We start from the raw sequence: 20644 nt of genomic DNA, 5'->3' as shown, positions 1-20644 counted from the left end.
GGTATTGTGGATGACTCAGTCTATTAAATGTGCAGACAAGTTACTAAATAAATGCAGATATTTACACGTTTTTCCTTAACCAAATAATCTACCAACCAGTGACTTATCCATATCTCTAAAAGCACGTCACCATTGTAATGGTGACTGTTCAGAAGCTCAGCACTACTAAATGTAATAACACATAGTCTTAGATACAGTAGGTTGCAGCATTATATTCACCAATGTCAAGCATTAATCATGTCATGCATGTATTAATTAATCTTTATTAACCATGCTCTTTGATCAAGAAACTGCACAATAATTAAAATAGTAAATGACTGATACAGATAATGGATTCATCAATTAAGTACAAACACTGCATATCAATGTATGGCACTAACATGATACAGGGCTCTGGTCTGTGTCCTTCACATGGTCACAGTCATTATTGCAGATTAGTCGATTTCATAGACACAGTCTATAGACCTAAAAACCCCACAAACAAACAAAAAAAACATTTAAATTAATTAGATTTATTCACAGTATATGTTCTGTGGTGGTAGAAGACAAACTCAGATCCTTAAGTAAGAGTAGAAATACTACAATGTAAAATATACACTATCACATGTAAAAGTCCTGCATTCAAATTTTTAGTTATGTGCAGAATTCTGATCAGTTGAATGGATTTAAATGAAACAAGTAAATCATGTTTTATTAGTTGCTTATGTTTTTTCCTCCATGTAAAATCAATATATGCAGAGTAACCAGTAACTACAGCTGTCATATAAGATGTTGTTAAATCAGAAGTAGGACACTCCTCCCTCAAGACTTGACAATAAATGTAGTTATTTTCCACCGCAGTCTGCTGGTCTGTTATTAGAGATACCAGGACATACCTGTCTATGGTGCCATCATAAACATCACCTGTGGGCACAAAAACAACTCATGTTATATTGTCATGACCTCTGGAGTGCCAAAATATTAGAGGAAATGTTGACATATTTACACTCATCTATGGGTGGTTGTGGCAGAGAAGAAAGCCTGGTGGGGAAAGAGAGAAAGCATGATGAAGATGCAGTGAGGTGTGGTTAAAGCAGACCTATATGTTGTGTATTTAATTTATTTTTAATGAAGTTAATGGACGAGGTATCATTGATACATTCATTAGTAGATTATAAAGGTAGTTATTGTGTTGAATTACTTTACACTGATTTTTTTTTTTCGAGGTTTCAGCAGCAAAACCATGGCAGCAGTTTATGATGGTGGTGATAATCCTATTAACCACTAGGTGTCGTCTATACACAACAATCTACACTGGCAAACAGTGGAAGTGGACTGGAAAAGGACTTCTCTATTTGAAATAGTGATACTTGCACTGTTAAAAGTGTTAAGGGTGTAAATTGTTGTTTTTCCTGTGCATTTATTAAAGGTTCAGTGTGTAGCATTATGGGCATTTATTGGCAGAAACTGTAGGCTACATAATATTCCTATTTATGCTTTTTTAAGTGTATAATCACCTGAAAATGAGAATCCCTGTGTTTTGGTTACCTTAGAATGAGCATATCGTGCATATCTATCTACATACATCCTCTTCCACAGCGAACGCCATGTTGTTCTACAGTAGCAAAGAATGGACAAAACCAAACTCTGGCTCTAGATAGGGTGATTCCCGTTTTCACGTCAGCCACCATAGTTCTCCTACACTCTTGGCACAGAGGAGAAGGTTTGGTTCTGCAACCTCAGTGCTAGATGCCACTAAATCACACACTACACCTTTAATTTGACCCAACACTTCATTCCTTTAAAGAAAATATCTTAATTTTTTGGTTAAACACAGATCTCATAGCACCAACTGAGATTTCTACATTTATGAATATCCAAGTCTGACCCACCCATTGAAAACAAATACAAAACCAGTACAACCTTGTGTCTTGATAATCCACAGCGACATAAAGATCATCCTCTCCAACTGCTCTAAAACATATCAGAAGAAAAAATATGGCTGTGTAGAGATTATCATACTGTCATATTTTAACAAATGACTTCAAAGCAATGCAAACAGCCTACGCATTTGTGTGCTGTGCAAGAGATACTATGTGTGACTGATTTTTGCCGTTCAAGATGTTTAAACAGTATTTCAGAGGCATTTTGTACCGACACACTTCATCTAGCACCCCAATGTCATCATAAACGTCTGCTTCAGACCAGTACATCCAAGGCTCTGTTTCCTCATTCACGTTTAAATCATCCAGACCTGTAGTGACAGCCTCAGTCATCACGGAGACATCTGAAAGAATATCAACATATAGATCACTGATTGTATGGTGTAGGCCTGCTTACATGCCTTTCACTCTCTTTTCTTCTTTCTCTTCTACATGTTGTTGATAGTAAGCACAGTTGTCCCTCTGGTTTACCTGTATTTTGGACCACTTCAATGATTTCTGCTTGATTCAGAGACAAGTCTGATTTTGCCTTCCCCTTCTCGATTATGTGAATAGGTCCTTTGATCTAGTTGAGGATAAGGCGATGTCAGTTATTTACTCGATCTGCACAATGCAGGAAATTATCAGTTTCACGGTGGTAGTGTTTCTAAATGTTTTGGTATATTAAAGCAAAATAAAAAGGGTAAATCCAGAGTGTGGGCTTTGCACTCTTACCTTGAACTTCTTTTTCTTCTCTTTCTTCTCTTTCTTAGCCTTTCTTTCATGACCTTTTATTTCTTTTGGGTTGATGGTTCCTTTTGGCTCCTGATTACCATAGTTATCATTGCATCAAAACAGTTTTTGAGCATAAACTTTATTCAATACACACATTTATTGAAAGCACTTACTGCCTCTTTCTTCTTTGTGACTTTGCCGTGGTTTGCGTCATCTTTTCCACGTTTACTTTTTTGATGTTTTTTAGATTTCTCTGCTTGTTCCATCCTTTGGAAAGATAAGACATGATATATTGTATATGCATAACACAATATTGTGTTATTGCTGCCTGATTCTTACCATTTATCATCAAGTTTTTCTTACCTGTCATCACTCAAATCTACCTGTGGAGATTGAACAGATCAAACTGATGAAAACCAACAATCAGCATAAACACTGTTCCCTCATTGCATTAAAAACCTTTAGTTTCAATGGCAGTCAAACAGGATGAATGGATTACCTGTGTCCTCTTTGAAGGATGTTCTGTGAAGACAAAGCAACAAGACATTGACCACCTGACTGACTCATATAATGGCGGATTTATTTAATAAAATTATGACATAAAATAAGGCATGACCTTGAAGGGGGAGCGGCGGAGGCTTCTTGATGCCAACATTTTCATAGCTCTCATCCATGTCCAACTGTTGACTCCTTAATTATGGTCAGAGAGAGATTTTGTCAACTCAAACATTTTATGGGCAGACTGGAACAGACTTTATCTTTGCAACTGTGCATAATGAAATTTCTTCAAGGGCATTTTTGAGATTAGTGAGGATCTGACAAACAGCTTCCTGTGAGAAGCAGCAGGCAAAGTGCTGCAACTGTGAAGCCGAAATCCACAGTTTGATTAAGCTGCTATCCAAAGGCAATGTTAACAGTAAACTGCCTGCGTTATGATTTACTACAACACAGCACCTCCACAATATGGAGACTTACAAAGCAGCTGCATGATTGAATGATGGAGATGGATGCAGATGTGAAGGAACAGCAGAAGGTGGGATCTTCATCCCCGGTCCTGTCACACAAAAATCTTAATTCAACTCTCTATTACTGAACACTCTGCTACAACATTTGTTAACATTACAGTGGTTGAAGAAGCAATAATCATATGTGGCAGTGATGCAGCATTTAAAACAGTTTCTTACCTTTATTTAAACATTTAAGATTCCTTCTGAATCGATGAATGTCAACACTTGGAGGCCTTTTAGGCTTCGTCGGAGGGCTTCCCAGAACAAGCACAGTCAGAAACTTCTTCTTAGTAACAGAGGGGTCAACGCTGCCTATTTGGAGTTTATTTTGGGGTCCCCGAGTAGTTATGTAGTTAGGTTTCTGCATTTCAGAAAGTTTGGGGTGTTTAGAGCTGATGGTGTTTTCCACCCTAACATTGCCCTTAATCAAACGTTGCTCTGTGGTAAGCATGTCTTGCTGTGCCAGTGACTGTTTGGTGCTCTGGCGCACTTTAGGGAAGGATGGCACATCTGATTCCTGGGTCTCTGGTTTCAGCATTTCTGCAATCTCCTTTCTGTTGCAATAAATTGGCCTTGCCATGGTGGAAGCAAGAGTGACGCTGTTCTTGCGGGAAATATCAGTATTTGTTTTCACTGCAGATTTCATGCCTACATTTTTGGGATGAGAAGGCAGAGAGGATCCAGAAGAGTCATCACTCTGTGTTTCAGCAGGTTTAAGTGACTGCGAAGGCTTTGTATTTAGTGCAACTGTGAATCTTCTTTCAAGGTGAGGCTTTGGCGCATGTGTGCTGCTGGTTGTGTTGGAAACACCTGATAGATTCCCCTCGAAGGCAGCTATTTTTTCTGCAACAGAGGATAAAGCGCACTGCTTTTGTCGGAGTAAATATTTATAGGAAGCATCTGGCACAGAGCTGCTACTTGTGTTGAACTGAGCCATCAATCCTCAGATGTATGACTGCCTTTCCTATACAGAGAAGAAAAAAAAATACTGTCTAGTCTAGAAAAACTTTGTGCTTGTCTTCATCTTCACTTCAGAAAAACAAAACAAAACAGAGGTTACAGATTACACATTACAGTTTCAGGAAGCTAAAAGATGAGAGAACTATGGGAATTTCAATAAAAACATTGCTTTAAAAATCTTCTCTTACCACTCACTCGATTTTTGATTCTGGTATGGAGTACTGTGTAGATGCGTGTGGCCAGAGGCTGTGTGATATAGCTGTTGTCCAACAAAATGCTCCACCTATAAAGGAAGTATCTGACTCTTGACTGGGTGAGAAAAGGCCAGTGCTGTGTGCTTTTATAATCGTAAAAAGATGAATGTAAAACCCCCTAACACATCAGCTGATTAGAAATGAAACTTGAATGACTCAGTAGTTTATTAAGACAAACTTTTGTCAGCATTGTTGTTCATGCATCTTAAAAATATACAAATGTTTGACATTCATCAAGAAAAACAACCATTCAGAAAGACACAGTGGGATCCAAATATAGAGAATAAAAGTCATGTAACAGCTACATAAAATGATACACTAGTCTACGAAAACCCCGTGTCCCTTGGTTACAACACAAAATGCAGATAAAAAAGACACCACTACTGACTCCATATAGTTTTGGAGGCTGGAAGAGGAAGAATGTGAACATGAGTAAAAAGACAATTTGGCATGTTGAGTATTTGTATTATTTTTATTGTTGTCTTTTCTATCCTTTTTTAATCATTTAATAAAAACATTTTAGAGAAATAATAAGATTCTAGCCTTTTTTGGGCTGTCAACACTATATTATACTATTGCAGCTGGGGCATATGGTTCGACACATGACCACAGCTTGTTTGAGTAGCGACCTATATCAACACTTAAATAGTGCATATCATACTGAGACTTTTTAAAACTTATAACCACAATCTGTCATGGGTGTAGGGAGGAAACATTAAGGTGTTAAAGCTATTTTGCACCACTGCAAGTTCTTATCTCTGACCCTGACAGGAAGGGACTGTGTGGTGACAAATACATGGTAATTAGCAACTGGGAAAACACTTTCTGTATGAATGCTGTTGGAGTTGTGCCAGAGTTTGATTGTGTAGTTGAGTACAACCTCCAGCAATTGCAAAAAGCAAAAAGCAAAAAGCGATGTTCCAGTATCGACATACATTAAAGATCTTTATTTCAGTCTCGACACGCATCTCTTATATTGGTGATTCTTCCAAGATTCTTCTTAAACTTTTCTCTTTAGCAGGACTCTTTCAAGTCAGCGCGGCTGCGGATATGAGAGCATCGATGTCCTGAATGGCTTTGGATGTCTTCTGAAGAGCCTCAGCGATGCAGTTCTCGTTCACTGGTTCATGAGTCACCTCTTCTGCAGAGCTACCTTCCAGTTTCGCACATCCTTTTTCACTTCTTAGCAGGTGGTTGTTCTCCAGCAGAACTGGGCACAGGATGTTAAAGAGCATGTACGATCTTCCTCATTGATTTCTACGCGCATTGAGAGTACGTGTAACTAGACTACCAGCTGATATGAGAATATAACATGGGTCATTTGCAATGTATGATGTGCACAGCCCTTCAGTGCAAAAGATACAGTTGAATCTTTTTATCTTCTCCAGCTCTGCAGCAACAAGCTCTGACCTAAATTAAATGCAAAGTAATATAAATTACATTAAAATCTAACATTTAAAAATAAAATACCAAAGGAGTGGTCAGAAAAATATAACTCACCGACTTTCTACTGTCTGTGTGACGTTCACATGCTGCTCAACAGATACAAGATCGAACAGATTTTCTTCATGCCTCGCCAGTTTAGAAACATGTCCCCCCTGGAAACAACATTTCAATAAATTCAGTAGCTTGAATACTGTGCAAATACTCAGTTGTAATAATATCAGCAGTGACTACTTCTTCTTTGACCTCATTCAAGCAGCTGGGTGTAGCAGGAAGCTTCAACGATTCCTTGGCCTCATTGTAGCAAGTGAGGATCCTGTAACGCAGCGGCGTGATGGTCAGGGACTGATGCAATAAAGTAAAGTTGTTAAATTCATCAGACTGGGACAAAGTAGTGGCTCACCTGCTTGCACGACTCACAATAGAGCACACAGAGTACAGCTGTCCAGGTACGTCAGGTGGAAGGTTGTTCAGATGGTATGTTACCTCCTTCACCTGTGAGACAACCACTATGACCAAGGCTTTGTATTGTAGCTCAAAATAAAAAAACAGATGCTATTTTAAATATAGTACATTAGACTTTATTATAGTTACATGATGAGAGACTGAAATTTACCTGCCCTGACAGCAGCTCAGGTTTGTGATGGGTATAATAAGTGTTAAGGACACCGTTAGACCGAATGACTGATCCATCTCCCGGGGAAACCTCTATGACTGAGACCGCCCCGCTCAGTATCCTAGTCAGGGGACATAAAGGTAGGCACAATGTAGCTGAATATATCATGTGTCCCTTACATGTTTAGGTGTATTCATGTACCCCTGGTAAAGATAGATGTAGAGAGAAAGAAGCTTACTACTTTCTTAAGAAGAGAAGATTTTGGAAAGACAAAGAGATAGAAGAAATATTCTCCAAACACTGAACGACAGTGAGTAAATGAAACGCTACAGTGTAGATGGTGCAGGGATAATGTGTGTGGTCAATCCCATCAGAGACGTGCCAGAAATGAAAGTGATCACAACACTAAGATATTTGGCAGCTAGAAAAATGCAACAATGCAGCAGTAATGACTTGAGTCTGTCTCTTCCATCAGATCACACTAACAATTACAGTGCTTTCTCTTATTGTGTGTGTTCATCACATTTCCTCTGGCTGTCCATAACTTACAGGCTCACAAAGGGACAACCAATTACATCTTTTGAAACAATGTGTCATACCTAGCAAAGTTGTAAGCCACGCCTGCTGACTACAGCAAAGGTTTCTGTCTTGTCCTTGCTCAGAGCTGCTCTGAGAATTTTTCTATATCACTCCTAAGCTAGGACCAGGGTTCCCACACATTTTCATGGACTAAGTTTCAAAAGCTTTCAATGACTTTTCAAAGATCAACGATAAAATTATCATTTTGGAAAAGCATGCACTTGTCAGCCTGGTTATGGTTACGGTAAAAATGTGATTGGTTGTCCTTTTGCGAGCCTATAAGTTATGGGCAGCCAGAGGACACACATACATACATACACAGGAAAGTCTCATTTCCCATAGTGAACACTACACTACGTCACATATGCACGTCACGTCTAAAAGCAGAGAGCTTGGCCGGTGTAATTCATGGAGAATGAGAACTGTGAAAGTTTTCCATTATTATCAAGCATCAGATAAGTTGTTGAGGTCATTTGCTTTGCTTGACATTGCGCATCTTTTGATGCGACTATTGCGCATCGTAATGTCAATGCTGAAATGATATATTGTGCAGCCCTAAGTTCAGGCATAATTTCATTACAAACAAAATTCCATGAGTTTTCCAAAACTTTAAATGATTTTTATTAATGTCATGACTTTTCCAGGCCTGGAAAATAAGATTGTGAAATTCCATGCTTGTGAATACAGCTCCTGTATTCATATTCTCACACACAAGATCTTTAAGGTCCCTGTTAACCCTGAAAACCCATGTACCTACCTGTAGGTGACTCCTTGACACCACATCACTTTCACCAGTTCTGTTGGAAGATCTTGTTCTGAATGTTCTCTCTTGGACAGGGGGTCTTTCACCTTCCACCTTAAATACACAGGTAAGGACACTTCAGCCGGTTGTTGAATACAATCCACATGTTTTTTTTTTTCCACACAAGTCAACTGATCATTCAACCTGTGCCAGTGTGGTGATGCACATGTGAGAGGCAACGACCGAGGAAGGTGAGACTGTCTTTCTGCAGTGGAGATGTCTGACGTGTTTGTTCTCCCTTGTTCCTGGGTGAGGTCGCTTTCTCCTTCTGCTCTGACATCTTTAGGTTTAGAGAGACGAGCTGTCCAGAGATGGCAAGCCAAGGAGAGAGGGTAGGACCAGATGGGGTCAACGGCACAGCAGGAGTGATGTTGGACCACTGTGGTGGATTGATTGGATTCCTCAGGCTGAGAAGCAAAGTAAGATATTTAATCAAAGCTAATATATACTAAGAGAAATATTAAAAGGAAGCATTACCTTTGGCTGAGTAGTGCTGATAATCCGAGGAGAACAGGACCTTGATCTGATAGACTCACTCCTTCTGCTTCCTCTTCCCTGATGAACCTCTTTTGTCTCATCATTGGTGGTCTGACAGGTCAGAAAACTCACAAGCTGCTGTTGACTGCGTGGACTAATGTCCGCATCTCTGCTCAAACCCTGCAAGCTGCTGCGCTGATTTTGAGTCTGACTGAGGCTGCATGTGAACTCGACGGAGAATTCTTCACCTGAAGGCGACAGCATCAATGTAGCTTCTCCTCTCTCCGACCTGATGATGGTCTGGCCTCCAGGTCCAAGCTCAGCATCACAAGAGGACCACTCAGGCCACTGCACGTCTGAGCTGATGCTGAAAAAAGGCTGCAGGAGGAAATGCAACACATACAGATATCACTGAGTGAACATAATTTGAGGGACTAATAGGCGGTGAGGACATAGCTCTTGGTACCTTCTTATGGTCAGCAGGAATGAGCTCCTCTGGCAGATATGGTCGACCTGCATATTTATTCCTAAATGCCAATGCAGCTACCATGAACTCCTGTAAAATGACATCATAACTTAGAGTACAGCGGGTCTATGTGCAATGCAGAAGACCACCAAGCTGTGTACATTTATCCCAGCTAACAACAGCCTATAGCTGTAAAGAAACACTGACACTTGATGTTTTCACCTTGTAAGTGCTGATGGTGAACCTTGTCCTCTGTCGGACTCTCTCAGTGGGCTGCAGAGGATGTCCGGAGGGGTCTGAGGGTTTTACCAGCATGAATTCACAGCCACACGGTGACAGCTGTAACTGGGCTCCGTTTCCGTAACGAACATCCACCGACTCATCCTCATACATGATCATAAGACTCACATTAGCGCTAGTTTCCATACTTAAACTGTAAACGAGACTCAACTCTTCCTCTGTTGTAGACGCGCTGAAACTCAAAACACGGTGACGCGTCGTAACGTCATCAGGTGGAGACGTTTGTTATTGGCGCGCTCAAGGAGAGGGAGCGAGCAGCCCGGAAGTGCTAGTTGTCAACATTTTTTAATGACATATGCGCCTATAACTGTACTGCCAAGCGCAACGTGTGTCATTTTATGATAAAACAAATCAAGCTCAACACAAAAACAATTACATGCTCACCACCTTGATCATTTAAAGTCATTTAAACAAAATAAGTTTCATATCTAGACTTTGGCAACTGGCAAATTATGACTTCAGCCCCTAAATTTAAACATATGTACTTTGTCCAGCAGCCTTGTCACATTAAAGTAGTTAATGTAAGAGCCTGTAGTTGTATGTCGATCCATCCTGTAAATCCATACAGGCTAACATAAACTCTGCCACTGCCACATTTTAACCAGCAGAATTCAAGCATATAGATATAGTTGTGACATTTGCAGATAAATTGGATTTTATATTTTTGTGCAACAAAATTTAGAATTGTGGTAGCTACTTAATTTTAAAACATTACAGAGTGAGCCGTTGTTCAAAAGCCTGCCTTTTGAGTTTCTGGATTTGAATGAATGAATGACTTTACTTTGAAAAATAAAAACAAATCAATAAAACATCAACAGACATGCTCAAAAAGGAGTAAGAAGAAAAGTACACTTATATAATCCTACCCCCTTCTCAGTAGTCTTGTCTAATTTAAAAGGAACATGTCGACAACTATCCAAAACGTATTTACAACCATTAAGATAGATAATTAAACAGCAGTCTTAGATATTAAATTTACAATCCCCATCTCAACCAAGCCCAGATAAATAAATAAATAAATCAACCCATCAGCATCAACCCTCTTTGTCTGTATGTCTCCTAAATATTCTCTCTGTACATATTCTTTTTTAAACATATTTTTGGGTTTTTTTTAAACAACATATAAACTGCTATAGGCCTACAGCATTATAAAAGGAAAATAAATAAGAAAAAGGGTATATATGTACAAGTACCTACACATATATATACGGATAACTAGATATGCACAAACCCTGCAAAAGAACAGGCAATTCTAGAAGATGAAGGCTTAATCAGGGTCCATCCTATTGTGATTGGCAACAAGATGTAAAAAATGAAATAAAATAAAATAAATCAAGAAACTGGGGGTATAGAGTCCTTTGTATATTCCAAGAGTGGATTCCAAATTCTCATAAATTTATCAGAAGAGCTGTTTAATGACTCTTACTTTCTTAATGTACTCTATAGTTGTGTTTCCCTTTAACTCCACATCTAACCCATTCCATAAATCCACCCCACACACTGAAATACACATCCTTTCAAGGTTGAACACAATGCTTTATAGAGTTAATTTTCCTCTTAAATTATATCCTCCATCCCTGTCACACTTTTTTTTTTAATATTTCCCGAAAATAGATTATTCCTTGCTTTGTACATTATTTGTACTGTTTTAAATTTAACCAAGTCCCAGAATTTCAGTGCGTGTGACTTTAAAACTGTGTTCTCTATATCCTACATTATGCACAATCCTCATGGCTTTTTTTTTTTTTTTTTTTTTTTTTTTTTTAAATATGTGTAATGTATATAAATTGCTTTCATGGGTGTTACCCCAGACCTCCACACAGTAATTACGATGTAGTAAAATGAGTGAGCAGTAGATGATATATAGTGATTCATGGACCAGTGCGTGTCTTGATTTTCCCATAACTGCAGTGCTCCCTCCCAGCTTTGATTGAGAGTGACTTATTTGAGGTTTCCAGCTGATTTTGTGAGTCAGTATCACTCTCAGAAAGTAGGAGTTAGGTTTAAAGATGTAGTAACATGGAAGGGTGAGAAATCAGGTGAAGGGTGTAGCTGCAAAATGTAAGATTGTTAAGGCCTATACTGAGTCAACAAATGCTTGAATCAAGGTTTATAATTGTAATATTTTAATCCTTCCTGGTCTGAATTATCCTCCACAAAACAACGAGGGATGAGGACATAACCTCAGGTCTTAGTAGATTCAGACTGGGTAGTGCACTACATTCCAGTTCTATACATGAACACTAGGGGGCAGCAAAACAACGAGGCTGTGTGCAGGCTGCAGCAGCTCCAGAAAGAAGAAGCAGCAGTAGCAGCGCTCGAGTCTCGACCGTAACTCACATCACACCAAGACGCATTCAGGCAATTAAAGAAGTGATGCTCCACATTGCAATGTTTATACCGTCAGTCTCATCCTTCGCAGTAGACACGCCGGAGCTGCAATGAAGGTGCGGTTGTCTTTACTAAGCCTCTGTTTCATTTTTACCTCTGGTTAGACTACCGCTAGCAGCAGCTAGCTAATGTTAGCTAATGAAGTGCTTCATGTCGCTGTACAGGCTGAGCTGACGTTATGGTACCTAGCCTGTGCTAGCTAATTGTCACGAAGGTTGGACAGACAGCTGTCATTAAATGTCGAGTTCACTGTAATGTTAAGCATTCAATGATACTGGTATTTTCTTTTTTAAATACATATACGTGTAGTTATTGTTCTGCTTTCTTGCATCATAATGTCAGCTGGTTATCAACATATTTTAACAATGTAGCTAGCTTTATTGTCCGTGTTATGTTTTGACAGAAGGTGTTTGCTCTCCGTCTGCACGGTTTGTTTGTTTTGCCGTGTTTAACCAACGCTCTGCATAAAGGCTTATTGATATGTTATCTATAATAGACACCCATGTGTGGCCCCTGTACATATAACAATATGACTTGTCTCTGTGTTAATCATGTGCATGAATGATGCTGTTAGAGATGCATGTATGTTAAAGATACTGCCAGTATCCATCAATGAGAGCAGTGTGAAGATGGGAAATAATAGGTGCATTCACGCTGTCAGGCAGGGGCCTCGTCCATGTGGGCTTCATGCTGTGGTCTGCTGAATGAAGTCATGGGTACTGGGGCCGTCAGAGGCCAGCAGCCAGGGTTCGGAGCCGGTGCTGGACCCTTCAGATTTGCCCCCAGTGCGGGATACTCCACATACCCCCCCACCAGCTCAGGGAGTCCCAGTCTTGTATGCAAGGCCTGTGGTCAGGCCTTCTCAGTCTTCAGGAGGAAGGTAGGTGTCTGGATGTGTATGTGTGATGCCAGTGCATGTTAATTGGTTTGCTGATTTAATGAGAAGATTAAGGTGCATGTGTAGAAGCAGTGGGGGATATTGGATGAATATTTTAGACAGAGGTACTAATTACTTGCTGTACTTGGCTGTGGAAGACTGAGTTGTTTTTGGCGTGTAGATAGAGCGCATGTTTTTACTCTCATTTTCTAGTCTACATTTGTAATAGGTGATCATATTTTTAATCTTGTCCAGCCAGTGAATTTCAAATTAAAAGCCAAATTAATTAAGTCCAGATAAGCATAAAATCCTAATGATTAGTTTAAAAATATTCTGAAATTTTCAGTCATTGATACGAAGGAAATGCTCAGATGGTAAAGCACGTGTGTAGAGCAGAGCACAACTGACCACTGTGTTCTGCAGAGCTGAAACAATATTTTGGTGTGTGGAAACAAAAAGGCTAAAGTTAATTTAATTTACACCCAGAGGCCACTCATTTCTAATGAAAACGCTGTGCCGTTCTAGCTGATTGCAGAGACAGATGGACACCATACTTGCACTGTAATACCTTCACTGTGTGCTCATGTTCATGTATGGCTCTGGGTCTCATTCTGTCTGAACCCTGTGCTTCACTCACCCACCGTGCCAGTCTAATCCCACGTCTTGCATTTATTACTGTTTGATGTTTGTCACTTAAAAGAAATGAGCTGCCTCCTGACTCCGCGCCTGGAGAGGCAGAGCAGATGTGAGTGATTGAAAAATGCAGGAAAGGTCTGCTGGCATTGATATGCTTTCCAGTAATTTGTTAAATGTTGTCTCTCCATGTTTCCCCATTTTTTCTTTCTTCTTGTTTTTATGTCATTTTACAATTTAAAGATAAAAAATTTAAATAAGGGTTAAATAGAAACATTTGGCCACATTTTTATGACAATTGCGGCGTTCTTTTATGAGGGAGTTTTGGCAGTAACACATGGTAGAAGAGGCCCCAATTCCCAAATTTCCTCATTTCCATCATGTTGTTTTCTTTTCACTCTCTGTTTCTGCAGTATATTTGCTGCGACTGCAAGAAGAGCTTCTGCTCATTGTGCTCCGTGCTTCAGGAGAATCTGCGCATTTGTGCCACATGTCATTTGCTGAAGGCAACAGCTTTTCAGCGGCCACGGCTCATGCGCCTACGAGTCAGGGACCTGCGTCAGTACTTGTTGCTCCGTAACATCCCCACCGATACCTGCAGGGAAAAAGAAGATCTGGTGGACTTGGTGCTTTGTCACCAAGGCATTGAGGAAGAGGACGACCATGACACGGGCAGCCTCCACTCGCGTTCCCTGTATACGCCGACCCCTTCCACCACACAATCAGCCTCAGAGCTGTCTGCTTTTGTCGCCTCTCAGGAGGAGCAGCTCAGCAGGAGTGATAGCTCTGATACCAACCAGGTCAGGACCTGCTTTAAACACATCAGCCATACACTTGTTATTATTTGCTGAGGCACAGAAGCCTGTGTTCAGTCTTAAAACCTTTTGGCAGGTAAAATCATTAACCTAAAAGCTTACACTTCTAAAGAGTCCTCACAAGTGTTTTTCCACAGGTCTGTAGGTTATTTGTTCAGATCTAACACACCATGTCAACACATTAGGCCGACTGTTTGTTGAGCTGTCAATTATGAGTCTATAGGAACCACTTGACATGCCACTGAAGGCAAATATAGAAACCAACTGAGGTTTATTGTTCATCCTTTCATTCCGGCTTTACTACAATTTGTAAGCCTGTTAAAAAGAAAGTGATCAGGATTTCAGAAAGCAGAGAGGCCATCAACAGGCGCTGAAGAGGGAGCTAAGCTCCGAGCAGCCAGGATCCACTATAAATACTTGTACTTGGCCTGCTTAGGAAGCAATAAGCTTTGCTATGAATGGAAGGTACGAGACATTGTTGTTCCCAAGGTGTCAATGAGCTGTCTGAAGAGTATCTAATCCTGATCCCAAGTTAACAGGCTTGTTCCTTGCATGCAGTGAACACTAATGTTTGTATTGCTGCTGTTGTGTTGCAGGATATTGGCGATGCCACATCTGTGTCTCTCTTAAACCTGGACCCCAGTGAACACACTCCTGAGGTAATATGTCACTAACCAAATTCCCTGCTGTCATTATGAAATGACATATCATATGTGAAGTATTGATGAATGCATTTCTGTTGCTGAATATTGATACTGGAGTATAAGTGGATATAATTGGTGACACAGCTTTATATATAATTTTCTGCTGCAACTTTTAGAGTGCAAGGGAAGCAGTTAAAGGGTTGACAATGAGGAGCTAATGCTTAAAAATTCTTGGCTGAATGAAAAAAACAATAAAACACAATTTACATGAGAGTTTTACCAAGCATGCTTTCTGAAACAGCTTCTCCCCTTGCTGCAAAAATTGTAGTGTCTTGCAGATTGCTGTAGTCAATATACTTCAAACTTTTAAATATAAGTCAGAAAGTGCTTTTTGCACAAAAGAAGCAATAATAAGTTTCATTTATGATGCATCATGAAAAAAAAAGAGATTTTTAATTGCAATAAGTTTTGGGTGGTGCATTCTTGCTAAACACAACACATGGAAGAGTCTGGGACATACTTATTTTAATCTAACCTTTATACTGACTGCTTACATTTTTAATGATCCTGAGTACAGTTGTTGTTGCTGCGTGTCACGTGCTACCAGACTCCACTGTTCTGCACACAGCTGAGTAATTAAATATTAAGGTCATTTAAACTGCCAAGTTTGTCATGGGAATCTCAACGTCTTGTTTTATTTTGTCCCTAGGTCAGTCCTCAGACGCGACGTCGGGCCAGGGCTTCTCTCTCGGACATCTCCAGCTTGAGGGACATCGAGGGCCTGTCTGTCAGGCAGCTGAAGGAGATCCTGGCCAGGAACTTTGTAAACTATTCAGGGTGCTGTGAGAAGTGGGAGCTGGTGGAGCGTGTCAGCAGACTGTACAGGGAGACGGAGGAGAACAGGAAATCATGTGGGTATTAACGTTGTTGTAACGATGTTGGCTATAAAAATGCCCTAATTAATTACATATACTAAAGAATAGGGTTGCACCGGTTTGATAACTGATAATAATTGTGTAATACCATATAATATGAAAGTGTGATTATTTCTAAGACGGTTATTGTACCATGCAATCGCACACCGTTGCAATCCAACTATAGAATGTATCTATTGGACAGAGAATAGGCTGTATTTGAACACACCTTGCTTGCAAGTTACAATAGTAATTTTGATTTTATTTTCCTTGCAGTGGAAAATGTGAGCAGTACTGTAACCACAGGTAAGTTGTCAATCATCTGTGTGCACACTGTCCTAGATGTCAGTATTGGAAACCACATCCTGTTTTTAACCATAAAAGCCTAATATCTCTGCTTCCTCTGTCAATATGATGTACTTAAGGTAATAATTTACATTAGGTTGCACTGAATACAAGGAGAGAGTTTCCTCATTCAGAATCATGATATTATGTCTTTCGCTTGCTTTACCCCTCCCCCACTAAAGTGGTGGCCTTCCCCCCTCCTATCTGCAATGGCGCCATCGGAGGTAAGGCTTATAGATTCTTCGCCACTGTTGCCGTGGTCACATGCACCACCCGTGACTCGCATCCTACGAACAGTGTTTGCCACCACATCTGTATTCATTGTGAACCCATTCTCATTCGTGATCCAGCTTTCCTCTTTGTGAAATCCCTGTATGTGGTCCTCATGTGGAATGGCATTTACTGTGACCGTCTCTGGCTGTTTTATTGAAGATGAAAATGTATGAAGCATTTTTTAAGAACCAAAATTGAAACATTTCAGGTTTTTTTGTCATGCTCCAGAAACACTGATCTACCATGAGATCAGTCTTTTTCTGTCATCTATTCATGCGCTTCAACCTGTGAAGCGAATCATACTGAGAACTCCAGTATGTCAGCTTTGTATATTCACTCCCTTACCAGCACGCTTCCAGTGATAAAGACTATTTGGTCGTCATAGAAACACTCTGACACATAGCCATAACCAGGCATTGACATTTTGACCTTACCGAGATAAGGCACACTTGATAAGACGATGTGTTTTATTAAGCTGCTGAGCGTGTTGCTGGCCCCGTGTCCCTCCTCAGTGCATGAGATACCACTCTGTTTTTTGTGCTGTGTTTAAAGCAGTTCCCTAACATTTCCAGTCACCTCTCTGTGTCTCTGTCAGACGGCGAGAAGGGTCCGCTGACGATCCACGACGACAACCTCTGCAGAATCTGCATGGACGCTATGATTGACTGCGTTCTCCTGGAGTGCGGTCACATGGTCACCTGCACCAAGTGCGGGAAGAGGATGAACGAGTGCCCGATCTGCAGGCAGTACGTCGTGAGGGCCGTGCATGTATTCAAGTCCTAATGCACCCCTGCAACACCGCAGCACCTGCTTCAGAGCAGCAGCTCAGACTGAGACTGTACCTTAAATCAACCATGCAGCTCATAACCCTCGATTCCCCAAAAGACTTTTTTTTTGTGGATGTTCCATGTTTGTATTCCCCAAACTCTCACATTATTTGCACATTGAAATATTATGAGAAACGTGTTTTTCTTAAGAATTTGACTTCAGTTTCACCAGTGGGCAGAGCGTAGGATCGTACCCTCCTGAGTCATTCCTCAAGTAAACATATCTCTAATCCGTGTTCATTCCTAAGTGTCTGTTTTGCTTTTCTTACAGTTTTTCAAAGCAAAGAATGTGTGGCACTCAGCCACGTGCAGTCCTGTTAAACACAACTCATCACCCTCAGATCTGCCTATAAACTGTAGCTTAAGAGCACATCTCTTCACAACTGCTGCAACTAACTACATATCTTAGTAACACCGAGGCTAGGTGCACACTGGACCTCGCAACAGGAGAGAGGGCGAATGAACAAGGTGCCAAATAATGGGTCATGCCCTTATGCTTCTCACCCATTTTTTCCCCTCTCAACTGTGTGGGTCAGTGTGCGGCTGTTGGTTTCTCAGCACGTCTTAACAGAAAGCACTTTGTTCACACTGTGTGTTGATGCACCACTGCTCACAACCCACTGCAAACTGTGACAACGGTGGCTGAGGTAGCACGTGTACTAATTAATTCTTGAGTACTTAAAGGTTAACTTTGGTATTTTTCAGCCTGGACCCAATTTTCTCATGTTTCTGTGTGTAAGTGAGTAATGGGAACAACAGTTTTTGAAATTGATCTGGTATTGAGCGACTGACAGCGCTGAAACAGGCTGCAGTATAACCACTCAGGGCATGTGAGCACCCTCAATTTACGTCCACTAAAAGTGCTTATTTTGCCACTGACAGGCTCAGGTTATTATTATTCTAAGTGTCTGACAACATTATGGAAAGGATCTCGAGAGAGAGAGACAGACCTTTTGTTTAAGCAGGAATAGCCCCAAAATCGCCATCACCAAACCCACCAGACTCTTATTTAAGTAAGAAGTAATTTAATCATTGTAAAACCCACCTCATTCAAAGTAAATAGAAACAAATAAAACTCGGTTCGTCTTTTCACTTTTCCAACAATCACCAATTCTGGTTTTGTTGAAACAAACAGTTAATTCACCCAGTTAGATGTGAAAATATACTGGTTCTATACATGGTGAAATTAAATGGAGTCCGGTGGGTTTCGCGATTGCAGGGCTGTTTCTGGTTAAACAAAAAGGATCGTGTTCTTTAACGAAAAGGTCTATCTCTATAGGTAACCTTTCCATAATAATGTCATACACCTAAAATAACAATCTGATCCTGTCAGTGGCAAAAGTAACCACTTCTACTGGATGCAAATTGACGGTGCTTATTGGTCCCGAGTGGTCACATTGCAGTCTGTTTCGTGGCCGCCAGCTGCAGTTCTCTGACTGAACACTATGGGAATTTCAAGAAATATTATTCCCTTTTATTCCCTTTACTCACTTGAAAACAAAAAAATGGGTAAATTGGGTGCAGGTTTAAAACACCAAAATTACCCTTCAAGCTTGACTGGTGATATTTGGAAGGTTACTAACTTAGAAATCACTGATCTTGTGTTTTCTTTTCAAGTGAAACTCAGTGTTACTCAGTCTACAAATGAGCAGGTCCTCTGCCGCTGTGACTTGAGGATATTGCTAATTGATGTTGGTGATTGATGATGAAGTTGATGCATTATTGATTATATTTACTTGTTTTGTTATAGAAGCGCATATTGTAATGCATTACACATTGAAATAGTCATACAAAGTCTGTCATTACAGCAATAGCTAACATCCGCTGTCACCTCTGTCTCTGCACTTGAGTGGAGACAAAAGACAAAAACCGGTGCTAACTCATCCAACCATCTTCCCCGTTCTCCAGCTGAACTGTGGATGTGAAACTCTGAATGTTTTTGTTTTATTTTTGTTTTGTCGTATATTGTTGGGAGTGGAATGAAGTGTCTTAATGCTTTTCAGTTGATTTTCTTCTTATGTAGGAGTAATGTATTGAACTAACTATTCAAAGACATAGCTACAAGTTTACTGACACCTGTGGTATAGAAAGTATATAGAAATAATGACTTGGTAATGTACATTTGCATATAATGATCCATATGAGATGTATATATCTATATTTTTTCCATTTGATTTAAATTGTGTAATATCAGATTATTGAAATCTCCCTGGGATTGGGTTAGGTTATTATTACAGAGTTCTGTTTTCCTGTCAAGTGGTTTTAAAAAAAGTGTGTTTAATCTGCATAGGTTTGCTTGAACTATCTGTCCCTCTTGAACCAGAGCATGATGAGAACCTGTATGACACCAGTTACATTACTACCCTCATCTTCTCCACCTATAAAACGTCCCTGTTTTATTTTCTTTCACCCCAATCATGCTCATTTCGAAGTCTCCAGCTCTGAACTGTACCCACACAAAGTCAACATTGCTGCTATTACAGTAAAGATGTCCCCTACAATCATGAACAGTAGCTGAGCAGGTTGCACTTTTCCTTTTAGAGAGGGTGTAATTGTGTGCAAGGTTTGGTCTTTGTATTTGGGAATGTTGAACTTTTTATTTTGGTAATTAAAGATTTTAATTAAAGTCTGTTTTTGTTACTCATGCATCACAAGCAGTGTCCCTCTGCTATCTTGGATAAAGTAGTAATCAGTGCTGAGATAAAAAGATGCTTAATTGATCAACAAATTGATCAGCAATTTTGATGATTAGCTAAATCATTCTGAAAGCGGAGACACCAAACATTTACTGGTTTAGCTTGTCAAATGTGAGGACTTGCACAGTTTCCGTTTGATATTGTGATTCCTTGGGTTTCGGACTAGGACAATTTAAAAATTTAACGTCAGACTCTTTGGGGCAGGTTTTTATTTAATTTTAGGCTTTAAAAGACGATGCTTTGTCGTATTTCCTGAAACTGTCACTGTGTCCTGACAGTAGTAAATGAGACAGTTAATCCGTGAAAAAATAAGGTTCCTCTGGCTCCTTCCAGTTCTCCTAATGGCACTTGCACAAATCCAGTGCATACAAAAACACACACGTTCTCACCAAGTCAAGTGCATGGCTTCAGTTTTGGTCTTAAGTCATTTCAGGTCCTGTAGCTCGCTCTACCTTGGAAAATCTGCTCTGTGTTTACCCTTGTTTTATCTCGGGCACGGTTTAACTGTCTTTTTATCTTGCTTTTCAGTGTTGGTCTTCTTTGGTTTACTTGTGTTTGCTGCTGATGCTGTTGTTGGCAGTTGAGGGATGAGCAGTTTTTTCATTGCTGGTGTTTGTTTATCAGTGTTTAAAGACTCCTGGCTCGAACTGGTTTTGTTCAGGTGTAGTGGATTCTTGAGAATCCCTTTA

The 20644-nt window shown here is 40.1% G+C and overlaps 3 protein-coding genes across 6 annotated transcripts; 1 reads left to right on the top strand and 2 right to left on the bottom strand.

Moving 5' to 3' along the window:
* Nucleotides 1-899: 899 nt before the first annotated feature.
* Nucleotides 900-3310, bottom strand: LOC126394204 (FYN-binding protein 1-like). Its single transcript, XM_050050897.1, has 8 exons — nucleotides 3253-3310; nucleotides 3136-3158; nucleotides 3000-3019; nucleotides 2810-2903; nucleotides 2637-2726; nucleotides 2394-2487; nucleotides 2134-2266; nucleotides 900-903 (listed from the first exon to the last, which is right to left on the bottom strand). Exons 1-8 carry the CDS (start codon nucleotides 3308-3310, stop codon nucleotides 900-902), a joined length of 516 nt encoding a protein of 171 aa, XP_049906854.1.
* Nucleotides 3311-5025: 1715 nt separating this feature from the next.
* c8h5orf34 (chromosome 8 C5orf34 homolog) lies at nucleotides 5026-9723 on the bottom strand. Of its 2 annotated transcripts, none has more exons than XM_050051702.1 (11): nucleotides 9463-9723; nucleotides 9241-9330; nucleotides 8775-9152; nucleotides 8442-8704; nucleotides 8253-8351; nucleotides 6917-7037; nucleotides 6704-6795; nucleotides 6547-6616; nucleotides 6358-6455; nucleotides 6221-6267; nucleotides 5026-6067 (listed from the first exon to the last, which is right to left on the bottom strand). In XM_050051702.1, exons 1-11 carry the CDS (start codon nucleotides 9664-9666, stop codon nucleotides 5886-5888), a joined length of 1644 nt encoding a protein of 547 aa, XP_049907659.1. In that variant the 5' UTR covers nucleotides 9667-9723; the 3' UTR covers nucleotides 5026-5885. The 2 variants fall into 2 exon arrangements, with proteins under 2 accessions (XP_049907659.1, XP_049907660.1); XM_050051703.1 differs by having other exon boundaries at nucleotides 8481-8704.
* Nucleotides 9724-11837: 2114 nt separating this feature from the next.
* Nucleotides 11838-19885, top strand: rnf34a (ring finger protein 34a). 3 transcript variants are annotated; one of them, XM_050051706.1, is made up of 8 exons: nucleotides 11838-11987; nucleotides 12593-12811; nucleotides 13855-14241; nucleotides 14853-14915; nucleotides 15610-15811; nucleotides 16091-16120; nucleotides 16342-16383; nucleotides 17028-19885. In XM_050051706.1, exons 1-8 carry the CDS (start codon nucleotides 11982-11984, stop codon nucleotides 17213-17215), a joined length of 1137 nt encoding a protein of 378 aa, XP_049907663.1. In that variant the 5' UTR covers nucleotides 11838-11981; the 3' UTR covers nucleotides 17216-19885. The 3 variants fall into 3 exon arrangements, with proteins under 3 accessions (XP_049907663.1, XP_049907665.1, XP_049907664.1); XM_050051708.1 differs by lacking the exon at nucleotides 16342-16383 and having other exon boundaries at nucleotides 12597-12811; XM_050051707.1 differs by lacking the exon at nucleotides 16342-16383.
* The last annotated feature ends 759 nt before the right edge of the window (nucleotides 19886-20644 follow it).

Source organism: Epinephelus moara, chromosome 8 (genome assembly GCF_006386435.1).
Source record: "Epinephelus moara isolate mb chromosome 8, YSFRI_EMoa_1.0, whole genome shotgun sequence".
NCBI lineage: Eukaryota > Metazoa > Chordata > Actinopteri > Perciformes > Serranidae > Epinephelus > Epinephelus moara.
This window is presented reverse-complemented; position numbering and strand designations above follow the sequence as displayed.